Raw genomic sequence first — 25,637 nt, 5'->3', positions numbered from 1 at the left:
CCCTAAGCCACCCAGGCACTAAAAAGGTGTTGGCAAAGGTCTTAGATAAGTTCAGCTCATAACTTCCGGAAGCTTTTGAATGATATGTACAGCCAAACTGTGTGGCTTTTGTGATCCTGTCCACTTTCCTTTATTGGCTTTCTTTTGCTTCCATAAAACCTTCACTGCTGTATTTAAAGGCTTCTTCTGATGAATTCTTCTAGTTTTAATTATTACTCTTCTTGAAAAACTCACCTTCAACTGAAACATGGGCTTGGGGACTCTGGCTTGAAGACACAGGGACCTCTGAAGGCAAGGGTGGTGTGAGTTTGTTTGAGAGTTACCGTACAGACACCCCAGATTCTCGCCCTCATGAGAAGATAAGTCTGCTTTCTGAAAACCTGCACAGGGGGGTATGGGTTCTGAAAACAGAGATTAAGTAAAAGCCTATATACAGACTGATGAGCGCCCCACCCGAAGTCCCCGTTCCCCTGCTTTGCTCCCAGAATGTTGGTGCTGGGCTATCCCCATGACCACCCACCCAAGTAGGAAAATGGATTTGTCTTGAGAGGAAAGACCTGCAGAAATGGCAACTTTGGCTTGCCACTTGTATTTCACTACAGTAAAGCCCACTGGTCAATGATTCCCATCCGTGCATACACACCTAGCTCGACCTAGCTCTTGAGGGCATCCCTATTAAATATGCATCCAAGGAAAACCAGGCATTTGAGGAAACCCTGTGTTGTGAAAGACAGAGACAAAAGCAAACAGAAAAAAAGAAACTTGGAGGAAGCAATTAAAGAGAGTAAAAGAAACTACAGTACCTCTCCCAGAAAGTAGACAAAAGACAAACAATAAAATGTATTTTAAAAAGAAAGAAAGAAAATGAGAGCATCCGTCCAGGAGGTTCACCCTCTAAATACTAGGAGCCCAGAGAGGAAGAACCAGGGAGACAGGATGAGAATCAGAGGAGAAAAAGGTCCTCGCCCGTGAGTGAAGGGCCTGAGTTTCCAGACTAATGCCCAGTACAAAGTGAAACAAAACAAAAAGAAAGGAAAAAACAGGGAAAAGAAAAAAAGACCTAATCAAGACACAGCATCATGAAATTTCAAAAAACGACAAGGATAAAGACAGGATCTTAAAAGCTTCCAGAGAGGAGGTGCAAGCAAAGTTTACTTTAAAAACCAAGAATCGTGAGTCAGAACAGCTTCAGACTTCAGAACAACAGAAGCTAGCAGGCAATGGGGTGATGCTTTCAAAACAGAGGGGAAATGATTGCAAAATTAGTAATTCGGCAGGGCATCAAATTGAAAGCCATTATCAGACATGCAGGTTCCCCCAAAATTACCTCCCCATGTACTTTTTCCTCAGAGAGATACTGGAGCATCTGGTCCTTCATGATAAGGGTGTAAATTAAGACCTAGGCATCAGGAAAGATGCCCAGGCTAAATGAGGAAGGGAAGTAGCCATGGGGCCACCGTGTGGAGGGTCCAGATTTTGACTGGAACCTGGAGAGCCTGGGAAGATGTCTCCAAGAAAAGAACAAAACCCACAGATCAGCTGATGTGTCTGATGATACTGGTAGCCTGAAGTTATGCAGCTTTGTCATATTGGTAGGTGGGAGTAATTAAATTATGCATGCTCTGCTAATTATCCAGAACTCATTTTATAAGGACCATTTTAGTCGTGTTTTCAGACTGAACGTGATTCAAGCTATATTAGTCAACACTAAAATAGCTAAAAATGCCTTGCTCTTTAAAATATATATACGTCGAAAAGTATTTAGGCAAAAACATCTATTTTTTTTTAAATTATTTATTTATTTATTTTTAGTTATGGCTGTGTTGGGTCTTCGTTTCTGTGCGAGGGCTTTCTCTAGTTGCGGCGAGCGGGGGCCACTCTTCATCACCGTGTGCGGGCCTCTCACTGTCGCAGTCTCTCTTGTTGCGGAGCACAGGCTCCAGCCGCGCAGGCTCAGTAGTTGTGGCTCACGGGCCTAGTTGCTCCGCGGCATGTGGGATCTTCCCAGACCAGGGCTCGAACCCGTGTCCCCTGCATTGGCAGGCGGATTCTCAACCACTGCGCCACCAGGGAAGCCCAAAAACCTCTTTTTTTTTTAACAAGCAAATTTCATGGCAGTTTTCTAACATTGAAAAAATCGATGAATGAATGACATGACTGGGATAAATGGTACAGGACTTAGTGGTTTATAAAAGGTAATATAAATTTGGGGTTTTGGGGGTTTTTTAACTGAAGTATAGTTGACTTACTATATTATGTTAGTTTCAGTTGTACAGCATTGTGATTCAGTATTTTTACGGTTTATACTCCATTAAAAGTTGTTACAAGATAACAGCTATAATTTCCTGTGCTATACAATATATTCTTGTTGCTTATCCATTTTATACATAGCAGTTTGTATCTCTTAATCCCCTGCCCCTAGCCTGCCCCTCTCCCCTTCCCTCTCCCCACTGGTAACCACTGGTTTGTTTGCCATATCTGTGAGTTTGTTTCTGTTTTGTTATATACATTCATTTGTATTATTTTTAGATTCCATAAAGATGTGATATCATACACTATTTGTCTTTCTCTGACTTATTTCACTAAGCATATTACTCTCCAGGTCCATCCATGTTGCTGCAAATGGCAGAATTTCATTATTTTTATGGCTGAGTAGTATTCCATTGCATATATATATGTGTGTGTGTGTGTGTATATATATATTTATACACACACACGTACCTATATACACACCACATCTTTATCTATTTGTCTGTTGACGGACGCTTAGGTTGCTTCCATATCTGGGCTATTGTAAATAGTGCTGCTATAAACATTGGGGTGCATGTATCTTTTCAAATTAGTGTTTTCATTTTTAGATTGTAGCTGTGGTGGGTTCTATTATGATCATTAAGATTTTCTCTTGTAATAATTGAAGTGTGTTTCTCAGTAAAAATGGAAAGAAATGCCTACGCAAACAATCCAAGGTCGTTAAACCCAGAGGAGAAGGTGAAGGGGCATCTCCTTTAACTCGTACTAGACTGTGAGTGGTTTCCGAGCTTTGGGTTTTGCTCCCGTGCAGTTCAGCAGTTTTCAGCCTTGTTGGTCTCAGGACCCTTTTTATACTCATGATTATTGAGGACCCCAAGGGCTTATATTTTGTGGGTTTCATCTATGGATATTTATCATATTAAAAATTAAGACTGAGCAAATTTTAGTTATTAATTTATCTGAAAAGATCAATAGTAAACTCATCACATAGTATCATAAATATATTTTTAATCAAAAAATAGAAGAGTGTCATTGCTTTACATTATTGCAGATCTTTTTAATGTCTGGGTTAAAAGACAGTAGGATTCTCATGTCTGCTTCTGCATTCATTCTATTACCATATGTCGTTTTGGTTGAAGTACATGAAGAAAATCCAGCCTCTCACAGATGCACAGTTGGAAAAGGGAGGAGTGTTTTAATAGCCCCTTCAGGAAATTGTGGGTAGTCTTCTTGACAAGCAGTAGTTTCTTAAAGGTTAGTTGCAATGTGGAGTCTGAAACCATATTAATGAATTTTCATAGTCTATTTAATAGAATCTATTCTATTACATTAAAACTCACCGTTCTGTCTTACGCTTTGAGTGGATCTTTAACCCGTGCATGATTTTGTAACATCCTGCATTGGTCATTTGGAAAATGTCAGGTCAACGATTTATGCAGATCGTCCAAATGTTGGCACACCTCATTCCACAATATCCAAAAAGCTAAATTGCATTTATTAATAACACTACCATCTCCCCTGGAGAAGTCTCTAAGTATTGGGAAGCTGTCACGCTCATTGTGGCAGATACAGCTTCTCCAAAATGCTAATTTTAACTCGAAAACTCAAATTTTATCATTGGCAACAAGTCCGGTCAGTTGTTTTCCTTGAAGTGACAGATGCACTTCGTTCAGTTTGGAAAAAACATCTGCCAGGTACCCAAGTCTGAGTAACCACAGTTTTTTAGTTTTTCAACGTTTTATTTAAAAAGGCAGCTCAGTCCCACAAGTGCCTTTGCTCAAGAATACTGTCATAAGTTGGCATGCAAACAGAAGTATTTTATGTGTACTTCTTGTTTCATCACACAGGATATTAAAAAGACGTGTACTCAAGGGTTGAGATTTAATAAAATGAATACATTTTGCTGTGCCATCAAAGACACTCTTAGGTGAAACTGGCTTTCGCCCCTGGAGCAGAAGTTTGGTTGAGTCTGCCACTGCCTTGATGGGGGCTCAGATGCTGGGGTGTCTGTGTGCTGGCAGTACGGGGCACAGGCAGCAGTGGCTGAAAATCAGATGATGCCCTAGTGTTACTATGAAATGGTTTGATCTTGTAGGCTCCCTGAAAAGGTTGCCAGGACCCTCGGGAGTCCTCTGACCACACTTTGAGACTGTTGTAAGGCTCTGCTATAATCCACAGATCCTTAGGGGTGCTAAGTGACAGAGACAGGGAAGGCGGAGCTTCATAGGATTTAGGACCATGACCTCATCCCCTCTTCGGGTCCCAATTTCAACACACAAACCATCCTCTAGAGGGAAAGTTTTCTTAACCACCTACTTCCCAGCAGGAAATTAATAAACCATTACCACTTTTCTTTTAAATTTTTGATATTTGGAAAAAAAAGTAGAAATACCAAGTAGTCATTATTTTTTGCCACTCCCGTGTGTGTGTGCGTTTTTGTGATTTTCCTCCCAGATATGCAGATCTACATACCTGAATATGCCTTTAAAAATCACCAACCAACATGTCAAGGCAGTTGGGCATAGACTAATACCATTTTCACGGTATTACTTTAGACTTAAAAATAAATGAGTTGAAAGCATTCTTCCCTCAGGCCTAACTTAGTTCTTCTGGACACTGCCTACTTTCTCTCAGGTGAAAGGAAATTTGAGCATGGTTAAATGAGAAGCTTAACATTTCCTGTAACTAGTGTCCCATCCATATGACTAAATCTTTCAACCAAGAGGTGTCAGAAGGTATAGACATCTTTCTTTATTATCTAGTCTGTGGCCATAAACTACGATAAAAAATCTTGGCCCAATACTCACATACACGTATATGTAATTAAGACGGATTTCTTGAAACAATAACTACCCTCAACAACCTGCAATGCAAAGTGATATTTCTATGATATTTCATTTTAAACTAAGTTAGTCCTGACCCATTAAACTGCTTTCATGAGCCATGAATGGGTCACAGTTTACCGTTTTAAAAATGCTGGTTTAGACTTGCATTCTTATCTCACATTCAGTAAAACTGAAAAAAAGAAAAAGAAAAAGGACTTGCATTCTTACCACCTGCTTTGTCCTGTTCCAGGTAGAGCAGATGTGCTTGTGGGGCAGTTATCAGGGGCTGTTTCTCTCGTCCTGCTGACTCCTCTTATGGCTTCGATAAGAGGACCCTGTCTTCCCACTGAAAGTCTCCCCCTTTTGCCCTGTGAACTCCAGCCCTGGGTCTCCGTCTCTTGGTGCCGTCTCTTCTTGTCGTCCTGGACCAGTTTTCCCAAAGTGCAGGGTGAGCCACTGTGGCATGCCAGATGGCTTCAGGGCAGTATAAGGATGAACATTTTTACAGCAATATATTTGTGAATCAGGAAAAAAATATCGAGAATATCCAAACCTATGATTTCATGGAATTTTGGCTAAAGACTAGTTTTTTTTTTAAAAGTCAATTTAAATAATTGTAGAGTTTGTATGGGGACATGACAAAAATCATAAAAATGGCACCTGACTGAAGTTTGGGAAGCACAGCTGATGAATCAGAAAACCTCTGTCACCCCACCCACTCCTCCTTTCCTGCAGAGAGCCACAAACAGCTACCCTACTTACATCCTGAAAGGCGCTTCTTGGAGAGCCAATCAACATCTGAGGTTTAACAGCTTTATTACAGCATTTCTCCTTCCTTCTAACCTCAAACAGGCTAATCCTGCCAATTTCCCCTGATATTCCAGTCTCTTTTCTATTTATTTCCTAATCCACTGAAATACCAAGTCCAAACTAGTTTTACCTCTGTGATACTTCTCAGACTTGCTTAATTTCTACATTTGTTGTAAAGGTATCTGAAATATTCTCGCTGCTTCCAGGCCCTCCCATATCCAACCCTTTCCACTCTACACAGATATTAAAATCTTTTCCTATCGCCAAAAACAGTTTGAGGGAATTGACATTCACTCCTTATATCCTACGTTTGAAATCTAATTCCATTCCGTTAGTTTCCGGTGGTCTCTACCAATCTTTCTTTAACTTCTCTGCCAGGACACTCCACTCTCTACAAGGACATACTGTATAGCAGAAGGAACTATACTTCATGTTTTGTAATAATCTATAATGGAAAAGAATCCAAAAAGAATACATATACACACACACACACACACACACACACACACATATATATATATATATATAACTGAGTCACTTTGCTGTGCACCTGAAACTAACACAACATTGTAAATCAACTATATATCAATAAAAGTTAAAAAAAACAAAACAAAACAAAAAACACTCCACTCTCAGCTAAATGCCATTTGCCTGCTGTGTCCTGCAAGTGTCTTTACCTTCAGGGCTTGTCCTCTGCCATAGCCATTCTCTGAGATGCTCTCCTTTCCTTGCTTCCTTCAAAATCTGCCTCAATACTTCTCTGTAGGAACTCTCTCTCCGAGTACCTTAGCATGTGTATCCACTATTCAGTTGCTATAGTTTTGTTTTGTTTTTTTAATTTAAAGTACTTTGTAATTTTTTTCAGTTACATATGCAGAAATACAGTTTCCACAATTAGACTATAATCCTCACTGAATTAGAATATCATCTCCTGGCGGCAGGGCCTGTATCTAATATAATAACCAAATATCACTTAGAATGTTTTTGGCTGTGAAGTAACAGAAAACTCCAACTCAAAACAAGTTGAAGGACAAAGACATCTGTTGTCTCATCTTACAGGTCCAGAGGTAGGACAGGCCCCAGGCAAGGTGAGATAGAGGCCTGCTCAGTGATATCACCAAGGACCCAGGCTCTTTCTGTCAGTACTGCTTCCTCTGAAGGCTGGTCCTCAACAGCAGTCAGGGTTACATGCTGCCTGTGGCAAGAATAGGGTATGGGCGGGGACGTGAACACGTGCACGTGGGCGCTGGCCCTCTTCAACCATAAGTCCTTCCCTTTAATCCAAAGGGACTAGCTTGAGAAAGATTATCATCACCATCACGACTTGTATAAGGAAACAGTATATACTGCACCAAAATTAGGGGGGTATTCTGGAAAGGAAGGTGGTGGGAGAGGAATGGATGCCAAGTAGGCGACCAATCGTATCCACTACAGTTAAGTACAATGTGCCACACACGGAGGGCTACACATTGCCGACAACTGAGTCTAAGGTGGGGAATATATACACATATGTATACATATATATTCATACATATCATTACATATATACTACATAATATTACACATATACGGGTATATATGGTACATACATAATATCACACAAAGCAACAGAAATATCATCTTCTCTGAATAAACAAATAAAATGATATATTTAGATAAGATTCAGAGTGTATGTATAATACACTAAACACATAAATATGGGTAAGATTATACATTATCAGGGAACTGCAAAGTAAAGAACTAAAAGTGAGAGGCACTAGATGACATGATTACTTATGTAGAAAATCCTAACTCATCAACAAAACATCCACTAGAACTTACAAGTAAATTTATCAAGGTCACAGGATACAAGGTTAATATACAAAAATCAATTGTGTCTTTATGTTAACAGCAAACAGTGGGGAAATGAAATTTTAAAAACAGTTTCATTTACAAGACCATCAAAAAGCATAACATACCTAGGAATAAATTTAACAAAAATACATGTAAGACCTCTACACTGAAAATTACAAAGTATTGCTGAGAGAAATCAAAGAAGACACAAATAAACAGAAAGATATAACATGATCATGAATTAGAAGACTCAATATTGTTAAGATGTGACTTCTTCCCAAATTGACCTACAGATCAAATGCAATCCCAACCAATATTCCAGTGGCCTTTTTTTAAAAAAAAATCCCAAACTGTAATAAAAGACTTAGAGGAGCCAAAACAATTTTTTAAATGAACAACAAAGTTAGAGAATGTTCACTACCTGATTTCAGGACTTGCTATAGAGCTATAAGAATCAAGCCAGGATGGCCATGATGAAAGTATAGAAATAGATCAATGACCAGAATAGAGAGTCTAGACCTAGACCCCACATATATGGTCAATTGATTTTATTTATTTTTTATTTATTTTATTGAACTATAGTTTATTTACAATGTTGTGTTAATTTCTGCTGTACAGCAAAGCGATTCAGTTTATATATATATATATATTTATATATTTATATTTATATATTCTTTTTCTTACTCTTTTCCATTATGGTTTATCACAGGATATTGAATATAGTTCCCTGTGCTATACAGTAGAACCTTGTTGTTTATCCATCCTATATATAATAGTTTGCATCTTCTAATCCCAAACTCCCAATCCTTCCCTCCCTCCCCCCTTGGCAACCACAAGTCTGTTCTCTATGTCTGTGAGTCTGTTTCTGTTTTGTAGATAAGTTCATTTGTGTCATATTTTAGATTCCACATATAAGTGATATCGTATGATATTTGTCTTTCTCTGACTTCACTTAGTGTGATCATCTCTAGGTCCATCCATGTTACTGCAAATGACATTATTTCATTCTTTTTTATGGCTGAGAAGTATTCCATTTTATAATATATGTACCACATCTTCTTTATCCATTCATCTGTTGATGCACATGTAGGTTGTTTCCATGTCTTGGCTATGGTGATGTGGTCAGTCGATTTTAGATAAAAGTGCTAAGGTAGTTCAATGGGGAAAATAAAGTCTTTTTAACAAGCAATGTGGAACAACTGGATATCAGTATGGGAAAAAAGAACCTAAACCCTTACCACACATTATAAAAAATTAAACCAAAACAGATCATAGACCTAATGTCAAAGTCAAAATATAAAGTTTCTAGAAAGAAACACTGGAGAAAATCTTCACAGTCTTGGGGGAGGCAAGGGTTTCTTAGATAGAACACAAAAATCATGAATCATAAAAGGATGGATTGGATCTCATAGAAATTTTTAAATTTTGCTCTTTGAAAAATATGGTTAGGAATATGAAAACACAAGCCAAAGAATGGGATAAAATGTTCACAATACATGTATCTGACAAAGAACTTGTATCCTAACTATACTTTTAAAAACTCGTTGTATTATCTATTGCTGTGTAACAAATTACCACAAACTTAGCAGCTTAAAGCATGTATTTATGATCTCACACTTTCTGTGGGTCAGACGTCCAGGCACAGCTTAGTTGGATCTCCTGCCTCAGGGTCTTTTATGAAACTGCAGTCAAGACATCAGCCAGGGCTGGGATGTCATCTGAAGGCCTGACTGGGGAGGGATCCATTTCCAAGATCATGTGGTTGATGGCAGACTGTTGGACTGAGGGCCTCAGTTCCTTGCCAAATGGCCTCTCCAACATGGTAGCTTGCTTCATCAAAGCCAGCAAGGGAGAGAATCTGCTAGTATGAGAGAAGCCACAGTGTTATGTAGTCTAATCATGGAAGTGATTGCCCATCACCTTTGCTGTGTTTTGTCTATTAGAAACAAGTCACTAGGTCCAGCTCACATTCAAGGGGAAGAAGTACCAGGGTCTTTGCAACAGTTACAGAAACATTAGGCACTATGACACATGTTATCTCTTTAGATATTTTTAATAGTCTCCTATTTTCACTCTTAATAAGCTTGTAAAATCATGATTGAACCAGCTTTAAACTATCATTATGACATTTGTTTTTATTATCTGAGTGAAATTATTGAGGCAGATATTGCATTAACGGTCATAATTAAATAGATGTACTGTGAAAAAAAAAGTCTGCCACATTCATACAACCCAATATGGACAAAAAAATCCAGTCAAAAAAATGGGCAAAAGATGTGTATAGTCACTTCACAAAAGAAGATCTATGAATGGCCGATAAACACATAAAAAGATATAATTAGTCCTCAAGGAAATGCAAATTAAAACCACAATGTGAGAAGCCATTATATACCCACGAGAATAGCTAAAAATAAAAAATTCTTTAAAAAGTTAACCATATGACCCAGTCATTCTACTCTTTGCTGTTTATCCAAGAGACATGAAAATGTGTCCACACAAAGACTTGACTGTGTATATTTATAGCAGTTTTATTCACAATGGTCAAAAATTAGAAACTTCCCAAATATCCATCAAACAGGTGAATGGTGAGGCAAAATATGGCACATCCATACAATGGAATACTACCCAGCAATAAAAATGAACAAACTACTGATACACCGAACAATGTGAATGAATCTCAGAATCATTACGCTAAGTGAAATAATCCAGGTGCAAAAGAGTGTATCCTGTATGATTCCATGTATATAAAATTCTAGAAAATATCTATAGTAACAAAAAGTAAATCACTGGTTTCCTGAGACTTTGGATGGAAGTATGAATGAACCCCAAAGGAGCACAAGGAAACTTTTGGAGGGATAAGAAAAATGTGTTGTATCTTGATCATAGTAGGCATTTCAAGTTGACACATAAAACTGTACAGTTGAAATGGATACAGTTTATCGTAGGTAAATTATATCACAATAAAATAGTGACACAAAACATCTTTCTCCAAAGATTGACACGTTGAGGTCCTACACCTGCATTTAGTTCGCACTGTCCCCCCACTTCAGCCTCATCCATCCTGATTAGCTACGTAGCACCAGAGAGAGGGAATAAAGATCACAGAATTCCCCAGAGCCAAGTGCAGAAGGTACAGCAGAAGCATGAACAGGTCCCTTTAATTTCAGCTTGACTCTACTGCACTTCCTTTGGATCGCTTTACGTAGACCACGATGGAACAAAAATGGAAGTAGTCTGTCTCAATCATTTCTGTAACTTTTCACCAGTTTCTGGCCAGAGTTTCCATAAATGAAGGGATAAAAAGGGCTGAAAAAACTATTAACAGTAGTCTGTTCTGGGAAGGGTTAATGAATATGCCAGTTTTAGGGGAGGGAGCAGAGAACAGTAAAGAAAGACTTTATATCATTTTGGAGGTTGCTTTATAATAGAAATAAAAATTTCTATTTCTTCTGAAATACAGATTTCAAAGTTTATGGCCTGATGCAGTAAGAATTGAAAGGTTAATTGAACTGGCTGAGCAATACTTATTTTTTTAATTTGCACAGTATTATGGGATAATAAGAGTTGTCAACATAATAAAATGTATTTAGCTCCCCAGTAAGTCGTGTTAAACACAAACCTGATAATCAAAGATTTCAATTAGCAAAAAATAAAAACTAATTTGGATTTATTTGTGAAAGGCAAAGAGACGTACGTATTCTAGACCCTGAGTAATGAGTTCCACAGAACCAGAATTTGAAGAGTAACAAATAAATGCTATGTGTGTTTAGGGTTCCTACTTCATATTTTTGATGTGAATTTCTAATCACACCAGATATTTAAATGACTCACCTTCTGTGGTTCCTGGCACATAGCAGATAGTAAATATTTGCTGAATGACTATCTTCAAAATCTTAACATTGTCTACTTTTTGGAACTTAGAAGACAATTTAACAGAAGCCAGACAAAAAGAATTTTTTTGTGGTTTAGTCCACTTTCTTCATCTCTTATTTAACAATACCTCCTTTGAAACAGGAGCTCCTCCTTTGAAACAGTTCAGCTGACTTACTGAACTGTAGAATTGGTTGCCATACTCTCTGAAAAGATCCTGTGAAATAAATGCTCTTTAAAGGAAATCATAAATAAATGTTAGGAAGGAACCAGCTATATTTTATACTATCTGAAGTTGTTACTTAGAAAACTATCAAAATGAATAAAACCTTTCCCCCAAATATAATGATTAAAATCGATCAGAAGAATTAATAGTTGTGGTGTTAAATATCTTATATTTTTGAGCTTTTATCAAATTTTGACACCACTTTAAAAGATCCATTGTTCTCACTTAACAGAAAGTAAAATTGTAGGGTGACAGCAAGAGCTGGCAAAGCAGCTCTCCGCCAGTATCCAAACCAGGATGCAAAGTGCCGTCCACAGCCTGTAGACCTCACAGAGAGTCTGAAAGAACACAGTCAACTTTCTTTTTTCTTCAAAATACCAGCTCCAACGCTCAAGGGAATGTGGGTATAATTATTTCTAAATAGAAACGAAGTCCAGGAAAAGCAGGAGTAAATGGAATGAAATCATCTCTGAACCCATTTATGCTGTTAAAATCATCTGCTTACCCACCATGTTTTTAACTGATTTCCTAATAACAAACAATTCATTTCACTCAACTATTTTTGCAATGCCTACTATGTGTCAGGCACAGGCAATACAAAGATGATCAAACAGGGTCATTCTGCCGCTTCAAAGAGTTTCTGGCATTTAGGGGAGACAGAAGAGTAAATCCCAATTCCATGTTAAGTGCCTTAGAGAAGCATGTGGGCTCAGAGAAGCAATTAACCAGGTAAGTTGTGAGAAGAGGTCAAGAATCAGGAAAGGCTGCCTGGTGAAGACTGAGCCTTTTTTTTTTTTTTTTTTTAAACATCTTTATTGAAGTATAATTGCCTTACAATGGTGTGTTAGCTTCTGCTTTATAACAAAGTGAATCAGTTATACATATACAATATGTTCCCATTTCTCTTCCCTCTTCGAGCCTTCTTTTTAAGACTCGTTCTTTTTTTTTTTTAATAGGCAAACCTTGAATTTATTTTAGATCGCATCTTTTCAAATAAAAATTCTTAATGGAAATTTTCTTAAATTAAGATCCCAGGGAAAAATAGAACCAAATGATAAAACCTCTGATGAGTATGAGGGCTGATTTTTTTTTTTTCTTTTTTTTTTTTTTTTTTGGCCACACTGCTCAGCTTGCGGGATCTTAGTTCCCCCATCAGGGATCAAACCCACGCCCCGGCAGCGAAAGTGCCGAGTCCTAACCACTGGACCATCAGGGAATCCTGTGATTTTTCAATACATTGATGATTATTGGCCAGGCTTCTCCACTCAGATGAAAGTATCTAGTTTTAGCATCTTTTTTTTTTCCCTGGACTAGTTCTTAACTTTCTATGACTAGAAAGTTTTTCTCATCTTAAAGACTCAATCTTAAAGGAGTGAGTAGGAACTAGCCAAGTGACAGAAGTAGGAAGGGAGGCCAGAATGTTCAAACTCTTAGTGCCGTGAGCAGAATATATTCCAGGAACAAAGCATCAGGGCTCCTGTGTAGGGGACGCAGAGGAGGATAGCAAGCAAAGGTGAAGAAATAAAATGACCAGGTCCTGCTCGGGGCTGAAGAGTTTGCACGACATTCCTAAAGGTTCCTGAGAGTCACTGGATGGTTCTAAACAGAGTAACAAGAACAAGTCTGTGTTTAAAAGGAGCTCTGGCTCCAGGGTAGGGAATGGACTAGAAAAGGGCAAGACAGGAGAAACTGGAGCTGTTCCAACAACAAGCCTAGCTGAGGAGTATGGTGGAGACAGAGACACCTTGGGCAGTGTCCGAGGACACTGAGATAAACCAAGAGGACCCAGGGACCATTTGCAATGGATGAGTTTGAATTGCCCATAGAAAATTCAAACGGAGATGACCAGGAAGCAGTCTGGAGCTCAGGAGAGCTCTGAGCTTGTGGCTGAGGCTTGAAGGCCATCAGCACAGGCATGGGGGTGAAGGCTGGCTAGACAGAGGAGAGCGAAAGGTAGAACGGGGTGCACGCACATCTCCTGCCCGCACAGGTGGAGTTTCCCGTCCCACCTTTGCTACCACACAGAGGACGTCTTTGCATGGAACCAGAGCTCACAGAAGACAGCAGGGGGAAACATCGACGCTGCCTAATTATTCAGGAGCTCCTTATCCAGTATTTAAGGTTGATTGATTTCTTGCAGTAGCTATTGATGATTGAAAAAAACAAACAAAAAAAAGGGCAAAGTGAACTCATATCCGACCTCATTGCATAAAGGAAAGCTTTTTTGGCAGTCGTTTTATGATTAAGCTTTCAGGCTGATGTTTCCCCTTCTGATAGTCATTCAAAACACTGGGCACAATTATGTAAGACACTCCTTAATAATTTAGTATTTTTCACCAACCAAAAAGTCACACTTGTAATGGCTCCATGTATTTTAGGCATTCTTTCAGTAAAGTTCAGCTCTGCTCCCTCCCCATCACCCTGGAGTCCGGTAATCCCAGACTGGCTGCAGAAGCCGATGGTATACAGGTAGAAATACCACGAATCTGCACAAGGTCCAGCAAGGACAACCTGGCACCTCTCTACCATGATATGCCAGTTTAGTTCTCGAGAGAGATGAGGTAGCATCACGGTGCAAGCCCCTTCTCTCTGCATGCAGAACGTGGCCCGAGCCCTTCCTCTCTGCTCTCCTCCTCTCCTGGCTTCCCCGCTTGCCTGAAATAGCTAAAATTAAGTCTGGCGTGTAAGTCTGTTGAGACTTTAAGAAAACATCACCGTGAAAAGGCAACCGATGGCCACCAGCTTCAAATTATTTGTACAAACCAATCCATCACTCATTTCAGCCTTGTCGACATTTCTGTGCATGTCTGAAAAGCTTCGCAGGGCTTTAGGTCCCTGAAATTGACTTCGTGTGTCATAGAACAGTGCCATCTGCCTCCTCCTGGTGTCCTGTGACTACGCTCCTTTCTAAGGAAGAAAGCGTGAGATGTCTTACAAAGTGAAAACAACCCATGGAAATAAATTCAGCCTCACTAGCGTATTATGTAGAGACATTTTTATTTTAAGTCTACTTCTGTACACCCATTATCAAGTGAAGTAAAATTAAGAGACTCACGTTAATTTGTTTCCATTTCTATTCTCTACCAACGTCGACAGTAATAGGTACAGGGCATTTTGGTCTGAGGACCACTTTTGCGGAGTTCACAGCCTCCAGAAATACATACTCCCGCTGTAGTGGTTGCCTAGGAGTGGGCATAGGAGTTAAGGGAGTAATAGGCAGTGACTGGTAATGGGTATGGGGTTTGTCTTTGGGATAATGAAAATGCTGTAAACGCAGATGGTTGTGCAACCCTGTGTATATACTGAAAATCATATTTTATGTTATGTGAACTGTATCTCAATAAAGATTATTTTTCTAAATGAGCCCCAGTTGTCATTTCCTCCACAGAATTAAATCAGCTTGGCTTGACTCATGGGGGAAAATATAGTATGATAACACAAGCAGAATGTTGACTTTGAAACAGTCAAGATACAGAACAGATCCATCACCACAAGGGTCCCTCATGTTGCCCTTTTATAGCCACAGGTACCTCTGTTCCCCCACCCCCATCCCTGACCCCTGGCATCCACTAATCTGTTCTCCACTTCTATAATTTTTTTCATTTCAAGAATGTTATATAAATGGAATCATACAGTATAGAACCTTTAGGGACTGGCTTTTTTCACTCAGCATACTTCCCCCGGGACATTCATGCACGTGGTTGTATGTATCAACAGCTCATTGCTTTTTACTGCTGAGTAGTATTCCACAGTATAGATGTAACATTGTTTGTTGAATGACATCTGTTATTTCCAGTTTTGGCTGTTACAAGTGAAGCTGATGTGAACATTCATACATAGGTTTTTGTTTTTGTTTTTAACATCTTTATTGGAGTATAATTGCTTTACAGTGGTGTGTTAGTTTCTGCTGTAACAAAGTGAATCAGCTGTGCGTATACATGTATCCCCATATCCCCTACCTCTTGCGTCTCCCTCCCACCCTCTCTATCCCACCCCTCTAGGTGGTCACAAGCACCGAGCTGATCTCCCTGTGCTATGCGGCTGCTTCCCACTAGCTATCTATTTTACGTTTGGTAGTGTATATATGTCCATGCCACTCTCTCACTTCGTCCCAGCTTACCCTTCCTCCTCCCTGTGTCCTCAAGTCCATTCTCTATGTCTGCGTCTCTCTTCCTGTCCTGCCCCTAGTTTCTTCAGAACCTTTTTTTTTTAGATTCCATACATATGTGTTAGCATACGGTATTTGTTTTTCTCTTTCTGACTTACTTCACTCTGTATGACAGTCTCTAGGTCCATCCACCTCACTACAAATAACTCAATTTCGTTTCTTTTTATGGTTGAGTAATATTCCATTGTATATATGTGCCACATCTTCTTTATGCATTCATATGTCGATGGACACTTAGGTTGCTTCCATGTCCTAGCTATTGTAAATAGAGCTGCAGTGAACATTGTGGTACATGACTCTTTTTGAATTATGGTTTTCTCAGGGTATATGCCCAGTAGTGGGATTGCTGGGTCGTATGGTAGTTCTATTTTTAGTTTTTTAAGGAACCTCCATACTGTTCTCCACAGTGGCTGTATCAATTTACATTCCCACCAACAGTGCAAGAGTGTTCCCTTTTCTCCACACCCTCTCCAACATTTACTGTTTGTAGATTTTTTGATGATGGCCACTCTGACCGGTGTGAGGTAATACCTCATTGTAGTTTTGATTTGCATTTCTCTAATGATTAGTGATGTTGAGCATTCTTTCATGTGTTTGTTGGCAATCTGTATATCTTCTTTGGAGAAATGTCGATTTAGGTCTTCTGCCCATTTTGGGATTGGGTTGTTTGGGTTTTTGTTTTGTTTTGTTTTGTTTTGTTTTTAATTTACTTCTTTATCTTTGGCTGCATTGGGTCTTCATTGCTGCACGTGGGCTTTCTCTGGTTGCGACGAGCGGGAGCTTCTCTTCGTTGCAGTGCGCCCGCTTCTCATTACGGTGGCTTCTCTTGTTGCGGAGCACAGGCTCTAGGCACATGGGCTTCAGTAGTTGTGGCACGTGGGCTCAGTCATTGTGGCTCGCGGGCTCCAGAACGCAGGCTCAGTAGTTGTGGTGTATGGGCCCAGCTGCCCCGCAGCATGTGGGATCTTCCTGGACCACGGCTTGAAGCCATGTCCCCCACACTGGCAGGCGGATTCCCAACCACTGCACCACCAGGGAAGTCCTGTTTGTTTTTTTGATATTGAGCTGCATGAGCTGCTTGTATATTTTGGAGATTAATCGTTTGTCAGTTGCTTCATTTGCAAATATTTTCTCCCATTCTGAGGGTTGTCTTTTCGTCTTGTTTATGGTTTCCTTTGCTGTGCAAAAGCTTTTAAGTTTCATTAGGTCCCATTTGTTTATTTTTGGTTTTATTTCCATTTCTGTAGGAGGTGGGTCAAAAAGGATCTTGCTGTGATTTATGCCATAGAATGTTCTGCCTATGTTTTCCTCTAAGAGTTTTATTAGTGTCCAGCCTTACATTTAGGTCTTTAATCCATTTTGAGTTTATTTTTGTGTATTGTGTTAGGGAGTGTTCTAATTTCATTCTTTTACATGTAGCTGTCCAGTTTTCCCAGCACCACTTATTGAAGAGGGTGTGTCTTTTCTCCATTGTATATTCTTGCCTCCTTTACCAAAGATAAGGTGACCATATCTGCGTGGGTTTATCTCTGGGCTTTCTCTCCTGTTCCATTGATCTATATTTCTGTTTTTGTGCCAGTACCATATTGTCTTGATTACTGTAGCTTTGTAGTATAGTCTGAAGACAGGGAGCCTGATTCCTCCAGCTCCGTTTGTCTTTCTCAAGATTGCTTTGGCAATTCAGGATCTTTTGTGTTTCCATACAAATTGTGAAATTTTTTGTTCAAGTTCTGTGAAAAATGCCATTGGTAGTTTGATAGGGATTGCATTGTATCTGTAGATTGCTTTGGGTAGTATAGTCATTTTCACAATGTTAATTCTTCCGATCCAAGAACGTGATATATCTCTCCATCTGTTTGTATCATCTTTAATTTCCTTCATCAGTGTCTTATAGTTTTCTGCATACAGGTCTTTTGTCTCCTTAGGTAGGTTTATTCCTAGGTATTTTATTCTTTTTGTTGCAAGGTAAATGGGAGTGTTTCCTTAATTTCTCTTTCAGATTTTTCATCATTAGTGTATAGGAATGCAAGAGATTTCTGTGCATTAATTTTGTATCCTGATACTTTACCAAATTCATCGATTAGCTCTAGTAGTTTTCTGGTAGCATCTTTAGGATTCTCTATGTATACTATCATGTCATCTGCAAACAGTGACAGTTTTACTTCTTCTTTTGCGGTTTGGATTCCTTTTATTTCTTTTTCTTCTCTGATTGCTGTGGCTAAAACTTCCAAAACTGTGTTGAAGAATAGTGGTGAGAGTGGGCAACCTTGTCTTGTTCCTGATCTTAGTGGAAATGGTTTCAGTTTTTCACCATTGAGGATGATGTTGGCTGTGGGTTTGTCATATATGGCCTTTATTATGTTGAGGTAAGTTCCCTCTATGCCTACTTTCTGGAGGGTTTTTATCATAAATGGGTGTTGAACTTTGTCGAAAGCTTTCTCCGCATCTACTCAGATGATCATATGGTTTTTCTCCTTCAATTCGTTAATATGGTGTATCACATTGATTGATTTGCATATATTGAAGAATCCTTGCATTCCTGGGATAAACCCCACTTGATCATGGTGTATGATCCTTTTAATGTGCTGTTGGATTCTGTTTGCTAGTATTTTGTTGGGGATTTTTGCATCTATGTTCATCAGTGATATTGGCCTGTAGTTTTCTTTCTTTGTGACATCTTTGTCTGGTTTTGGTATCAGGGTGATGGTGGCCTCGTAGAATGAGTTTGGGATTGTTCCTCCCTCTGCTATATTTTGGAAGAGTTTGAGAAGGATAGGTGTTAGCTCTTCTCTAAATGTTTGATAGAATTCACCTGTGAAGCCATCTGGTCCTGGGCTTTTGTTTGTTGGAAGATTTTTTTTTTTTTGACATCTTTATTGGAGTATAATTGCTTTACAATGGTGTGTTAGTTTCTGCTTTATAACAAAGTGAATCAGTTATACATATACATATGTTCCCATATCTCTTCCCTCTTGCATCTCCCTCCCTCCTACCCTCACTATCCCACCCCTCTAGGTGGTCACAAACCACCAAGCTGATCTCCCTGTGCTATGCAGCTGCTTCCCACCAGCTATGTATTTTACGTTTGGTAGTGTATATATGTCCATGCCGCTCTCTCACTTTGTCACAGCTTACCCTTCCCCCTCCCCATATCCTCAAGTGTTGGAAGATTTTTAATCACAGTTTCAATTTCAGTGCTTGTGATTGGTCTGTTCATATTTTCTATTTCTTCCTGGTTCCGTCTCGGAAGGTTGTGCATTTCTAAGAATTTGTGCATTTCTTCCAGGTTGTCCATTTTATTGGCATATAGTTGCTTGTAGTAATCTCTCATGATCCTTTGTATTTCTGCAGTGTCAGTTGTTACTTCCCCTTTTTCATTTCTAATTCTATTGATTTGAGTCTTCTCCCTTTTTTTCTTGATGAGTCTAGCTAATGGTTTATCAATTTTGTTTATCTTCTCAAAGAACCAGCTTTTAGTTTTATTGATCTTTACTATCGTTTCCTTCATTTCTTTTTCATTTATTTCTGATCTGATCTTTATGATTTCTTTCCTTCTGCTAACTTTGGGGGTTTTTTGTTCTTCTTTCTCTAATTGCTTTAGGTGTAGGGTTAGGTTGTTTATTTGAGATGTTCCTTGTTTCTTAAGGTAGGATTGTATTGCTATAAACTTCCCTCTTAGAACTGCTTTTGCCACATCCCATAGGTTTTGGGTCGTCGTGTTTTCATTGTCATTTGTTTCTAGGTATTTTTTGATGTCCTCTTTGATTTATTCAGTGATCTCTTGGTTATTAAGTAGTGTATTGTTTAGCCTCCATGTGTTTGTATTTTTCACAGATTTTTTGCTGTAATTGATATCTAGTCTCATAGCGTTGTGGTCAGAAAAGATATTTGATACGATTTCAATTTTCTTAAATTTACCAAGGCTTGACTCGTGACCCAAGATATGATCTATCCTGGAGAATGTTCCATGAGCACTTGAGAAGAAAGTGTATTCTGTTATTTTTGGATGGAATGTCCTATAAATATCAATTAAGTCCATTTTGTTTTATGTATCATTTAAAGCTTGTGTTTCCTTATTTATTTTCATTTTGGATGATCTGTCCATTGGTGAAAGTGGGGTGTTTAAGTCCCCTACTATTATTGTGTTACTGTCGATTTCCCTTTTTATGGCTGTTTGCATTTGCCTTATGTACTGAGGTGCTCCTATGTTGGGTGCATAAATATTTACAATTTTTATATCTTCTTCTTGGATTGATCCCTTGATCATTCTGTAGTGTCCTTCTTTGTCTCTTGTAATAGTCTTTATTTTAAAGTCTATTTTGTCTGATGTGAGAGTTGCTACTACAGCTTTTTTTTGATTTCCATTTGCATGGAATATCTTTTTCCATCCCCTCACTTTCAGTCTGTATGTGTCCCTAGGTCTGAAGTGGGTCTCTTGTAGACAGCATATATATGGGTCTTGTTTTTGTAACCATTCAGCCAGAGTGTGTCTTTTGGTTGTAGCATTTAATCCATTTACATTTAAGGTAATTATCAATATGTATGTTTCTATTACCGTTTTCTTAATTGTTTTGGGTTTGTTTTTGTAGGTCTTTTCCTTCTCTTGTGTTTCCTGCCTAGAGAAGTTCCTTTAGCATTTGTCGTAAAGCTGGTTTGGTGGTGCTGAATTCTCTTAGCTCTTGCTTGTCTGTGAAGGTTTTAATTTCTCTGTAGAATCTGAATGATACCCTTGCTGGGTAGAGTAATCTTGGTTGTAGATTTTTCCCTTTCATCACTTTAAATATGTCCTGCCACGCCCTTCTGGCTTGCAGAGTTTCTGCTGAAAGATCAGCTGTTAACCTTATGGGGATTCATTTGTGTGTCATTTGTTGTATTTCCCTTGCTGCTTTTAATATTTTTTCTTGGTATTTAATTTTTGATAGTTTGATTAATATGTGTCTTGGCATGTTTCTCCTTGGATTTATCCTGTATGGGACTCCCTGTGCCCCCTGGACTTGATTGACTATTTCCTTTCCCATATTAGGGAAGTTTTCAACTATAATCTCTTCAGATATTTTCTCAGTCCCTTTTTTTTTTCTCTTCCTCTTCTGGGACCCCTATAATTCGAATGTTGGTGCGTTTAATGTTGTCCCAGAGGTCTCTGAGACTGTCCTCAATTCTTTTCATTATTTTTTCTTTATTCTGCTCTGCGGTAGTTATTTCCACCATTTTATCTTCCAGGTCACTTATCTGTTCTTCTGCCTCAGTTATTCTATTGATCCCTTCTAGAGAATTTTTAATTTCATTTATTGTGTTGTTCATCATTGTTAGTTTGCTCTTTAATTCTAGGTCCTTGTTAAATGTTTCTTGTATTTTCTCCATTCTGTTTCCAAGATTTTGGATCATCTTTACTATCGTTACTCTGAATTCCGTTTCAGGTAGACTGCCTATTTCCTCTTCATTTGTTTGGTCTGGTGGGTTTTTACCTTGCTCCTTCATCGCTGTGTATTTCTCTGTCTTCTCATTTTGCTTAACTTACTGTGTTTGGGGTCTCCTTTTCGCAGGCTGCAGGTTCGTAGTTCCCATTGTTTTTGGTGTCTTCCCCCAGTGGTAGGGTTGGTTCACTGGGTTGTGTAGGCTTCCTGGTGGAGGGGTCTGGTGGATGAGGCTGGATCTTGTCTTTCTGATGGGCAGGACTGCATCTGGTGGTGTGTTTTGGGGTGTCTGTGAACTTATTATGATTTTAGGCAGCCTCTCTGCTAATGGGTGGGCTTGTGTTCCTGTCTTGCTAGTTGCTTGGCATGGGGTGTCCAGCACTGGAGCTTGCTGCTTGTTGAGTGGACCTGGGTCTTAGCGTTGAGACAGAGATCTCTGGGAGAGCTCTCACTGATTGATATTACATGGGGCCGGGAGGTCTCTGGTGGACCAGTGTTCTAAACTCGGCTCTCCCACCTCAGAGGCTCAGGCCTGACACCCAGCTGGAGCACCAAGACCATGTCAGCCACATGGCCAAGAAACTACGTGGGGAGTTTCTTGCCTTTTGGGAAGTCTGAGGTCTTCTGCCAGCATTCAGAAGGTGTTCTTTAGGAGTTGTTCCACATGTAGATGTATTTTTGATGTATTTGTGGGGAGGAAGGTGATCTCCATGTCTTATTCCTCCACCATCTTTACAACATTTTATTTATTTATTTATTTATTTATTTATTTATTTATTTATTTATGGCTGTGTTGGGTCTTCGTTTCTGTGCGAGGGCCTTCCCTAGCTGTGGCAAGCGGGGGCCACTCTTCATTGCGGTGCGCGGGCCTCTCACTATCGCGGCCTCTCCTGTTGCGGAGCACAGGCTCCAGACGTGCAGGCTCAGCAATTGTGGCTCACGGGCCCAGTTGCTCCGCGGCATGTGGGATCCTCCCAGACCAGGGTTCGAACCCGCGTCCCCTGCATTGGCAGGCAAACTCGCAACCACTGCGCCACCAGGGAAGCCCCCTCCACCATCTTGAAGGTCTGCCCCCCCGCCATACATAGGTTTTTGTGTGAACATGTTTCATTTTCCCTGGGATAAATGCCCAAGAGTGCCACTGATGTGTCATATGGCCGTTGGGAGGTTAGTTTCATAAGAAACTGCAAAATTGTTTCCCAGAGTGGTGATATGATTTTGCATCCCCACAGCAATGCACAAGTGATTCTGTTTCTCTGCATCCTCACTGGCATTTGGTGTGGTCACTATTTTTATTTTGGCCATACTAATAGCGGTGTAGTGATAGCTTATTGTAGTTTTGATTTGCATTTCCCTAATGGCTAATGATGTTGGACATATTTTCATGTGCTTATTTTGCCATCTGTCTATCTTTTTCAGTGAAACGTCTCCATATCTTTTGCCCATGTTCTGATTGGATTGTTTTCTTTTTCTACTATTGAGTTTTTATTTTATTTATTTATTTTTGGCTGCATTGGGTCTTTGTTGCTGCACGTGGGCTTTCTCTAGTTGCGGCGAGCAGGGGCTACTCTTCACTGCGGTGCGCGGGCTTCTCACTGCGGTGGCTTCTCTTGTTGCGGAGCACGGGCTCCAGGCGCGCGGGCCTCAGAAGTTGAGGCACGCGGGCTCAGTAGTTGTGGCTTGCGGGCTCTAGAGCGCAAGCTCAGTAGTTGTGGCACACGGGCTTAGTTGCTCCACGGCATGTGGGATCTTCCCGGACAAGGGCTCGAACCCGTGTCCCCTGCATTGGCAGGCAGATTCTTAACCACTGCGCCACCAGGGAAGCCCTGTACATGTTCTCTTAGGTAAATACCTAAGTATTTAATTTTCTTTGTGGTGATCATAAATAATATTGTTTTTAATATCAGTTTCCACATGTTCATTGTTAGCATGAACACTTAGCACAAACATGATTGATTTTTGTGTGTTGATCTTGTATCCTGTAACCTTGCTGCACTCATTAGTTCTAGTTTTGGTGTTTTGGGATTTGTTTATCTAGTAGATTCCTTGGGACTTTCTATGAAGACAACCATGTCATCTGCAAATAGGGATGGTTTTATTTCTTCCTTTGCAATTTGTATGCCTTTATTTTTTTCTTGCCTTGTTGCAGTGGCTAGAACTTCTAGTACTATGTTGATTAAGGACAGTGTGAAAGCAGACATCCTTGCCTTGTTCCTGAACTTAAGAGAGAAAGCATTCAGTCTTTTGCTGTTAAGCATGACACAGCCGAGGGTTTTTACCACCATGTCTTACAAAATTAGTTCTGTCTTCTTTTCCTCCCCCCACATTTTTTAAGGCAAAGATTGAGACTTAGGGATTGGCAGGACTTCCCTGGTGACCCATTGGTTAAGACTCCATGCTCCCAATGCAGGGGACATGGGCTTGACCCCTGGTTGGGGAACTAAGATCCCTCATGCCACATGGCGTGACCAAAAAAAAAGACTTGGGTATTGGCCCAACTGAGATGACAGAGCAAAAAGAAAGCATAAAGGAAATTTAAGTACTTCCTCCTCCAGGCTAGGCTTGCAAGAGTGACAGAACCAAGTTCCTTTGGTGGGGGCGGGGCTTCACAGCCTTAATCAGCGCTGGGGAGCTAATCTCTTTATCAGGGCCCTTGCACTCTGCAGTGAGCTAAGGGCCCCCTGCACCTAGGGCAGTCATTGCCTGTGTAACACAGGAGAGCCTCACGGCATGGGGTGCCTGTCCCCTCTCTGGTTACCCTGCTCTTCCAGGAAGCTCTCGCCTGCCAGTCTCGCTGCCTGCCAACCTGAGTTGGCGATTGGAGAGTCTCAGATACCCAGATCCAGGGTGACAGGAGTGGCCAGGGCCAGATTTAGATTTGTATGTGCTTTTGGCAGTGGCTCCCGAAATGAAGAGAGGAAGCTCATGAAAGAGTTCCATGGCTAGGTAAAAGTGATAGCGACACAGTGCATCTGCAGTACGTATATTCCACGGAACAAAATTTTTATTAGGGGAAAGGGATGGGCAATTTAGTCTAAACTTTAAAAAGAAAAGCATGCAATCACTCCCTCATCCACTCCCCGCGACCCCGCCCCCGGCCTTTGGGGTCATCTCCCCCTGGGGTCCTGCAGCTTCCATTCCCCTCTCCCTGGCACGTCGCCCCGCCCACCGCACCCCCACCCCCACCCCCACCTGGCAGCGCTCCCCTCGTGCCCCACCCCCGGGCTGGCCGAGACCACACCTGCGCAGGTTAAACCTGCAGGGACGCGCTGCCGTGGGTGGCGGGGGAAGGTGAGCGGATGTGAGCGGTGGGATGGGAGGACGAGGCAAGGATAAGAAAACGGGCCTCTGCTAATGGCCGGTCGGCGGCCCTGGCGGGAAGGAGGGATGCGGCCGGAGGGGGGCGCCCCGGCCGCCCTCGAGCGAGCCAGCCCCTGGCTCCTCGGGGTCCTCGTCCCACGGTTCCATCTCGCCGGTCCATACCAACGCGCGAGGCGCCGGGGGGAGGCCGGGAGCGGGCCGTTCCACTCGGGGAGGGGCGGCAGGTTAGGCCGCGGCCCGCGCCACCTGCGGCCTGGGGCGAGGGTGGGCCGGAGGCTGGGCCGCGCCGCCCGTTCTGTGCCGTGCAGGCGGGCCGGGCCGCGCCGCGCCGCCCCCCCGCCCCAACAGCCGCCCGGGAGGCCCCTCCTCCCAGCGACCCGGCGCGGAGCAAGGCCGGAGCGCTCCGCGGAGCCGCAGAGACCGCCTCCGTGCCCCCGCCCCCACCCCACCCCCACACGCTCCCCGCCCGCCTCCCTGCACCTCCCCCAGTCGCTCTCGTCCCGCCCCCGCGCCCCCAACCGCTCGCCCGCCTACACCCGCCCCCTGGCCGCTCGGCCCCGCCCCCCGCGTTCGCACCACCGCCCCCGGCCCTGCGGCCCCCCGCGGCCTCCGCCGCGCCCCTGTGTCCCCGGCACCCCCGCCCTCCGCCCCCGCGCGCCACCCCCCGCGTCCCCGCGCCCCCGCCCGCGCGGCCGGGGACGAGCGCGGCCGAGCGCATGCTGATCCCTCTCCTCCTCCTCCTCAGGCGGCGCTGGCGGCGGCCCCGGGACCCGCGGAAGCCGGCATGCTGGAGAAATTCGAGTTGGAGGAAGAAGGTGAGTGCCCCCCGCTGGAACGCGCTTCCGTGTGTCCGCCGGGGGCCCGGGGACAGCCGGGGTTCACGCCCCGGAGGCCGCGGGACCCAGCCGCCCACCGCCCGT

General features: G+C 41.7%; 1 protein-coding gene across 3 annotated transcripts in view; it reads left to right on the top strand.

The window, feature by feature from the left end:
• Window positions 1-25,637, top strand: part of PRKAG2 (protein kinase AMP-activated non-catalytic subunit gamma 2) — a 282,406-nt gene that overhangs the window by 193,094 nt on the left and 63,675 nt on the right. For all 3 annotated transcript variants that reach the window (XM_068549718.1, XM_068549719.1, XM_068549717.1), the window contains exon 5: window positions 25,463-25,532. In XM_068549718.1, the coding sequence (XP_068405819.1) occupies window positions 25,463-25,532 (70 nt within the window). The remainder of the gene's footprint in view (window positions 1-25,462; window positions 25,533-25,637) is intronic.

This window comes from Eschrichtius robustus, chromosome 8, assembly GCF_028021215.1.
Source record: "Eschrichtius robustus isolate mEscRob2 chromosome 8, mEscRob2.pri, whole genome shotgun sequence".
In the NCBI taxonomy this organism is placed as follows: domain Eukaryota; kingdom Metazoa; phylum Chordata; class Mammalia; order Artiodactyla; family Eschrichtiidae; genus Eschrichtius; species Eschrichtius robustus.
Note: the sequence above shows the minus strand (reverse complement) of the source record. Positions and strands in the feature narration are given on the sequence as shown.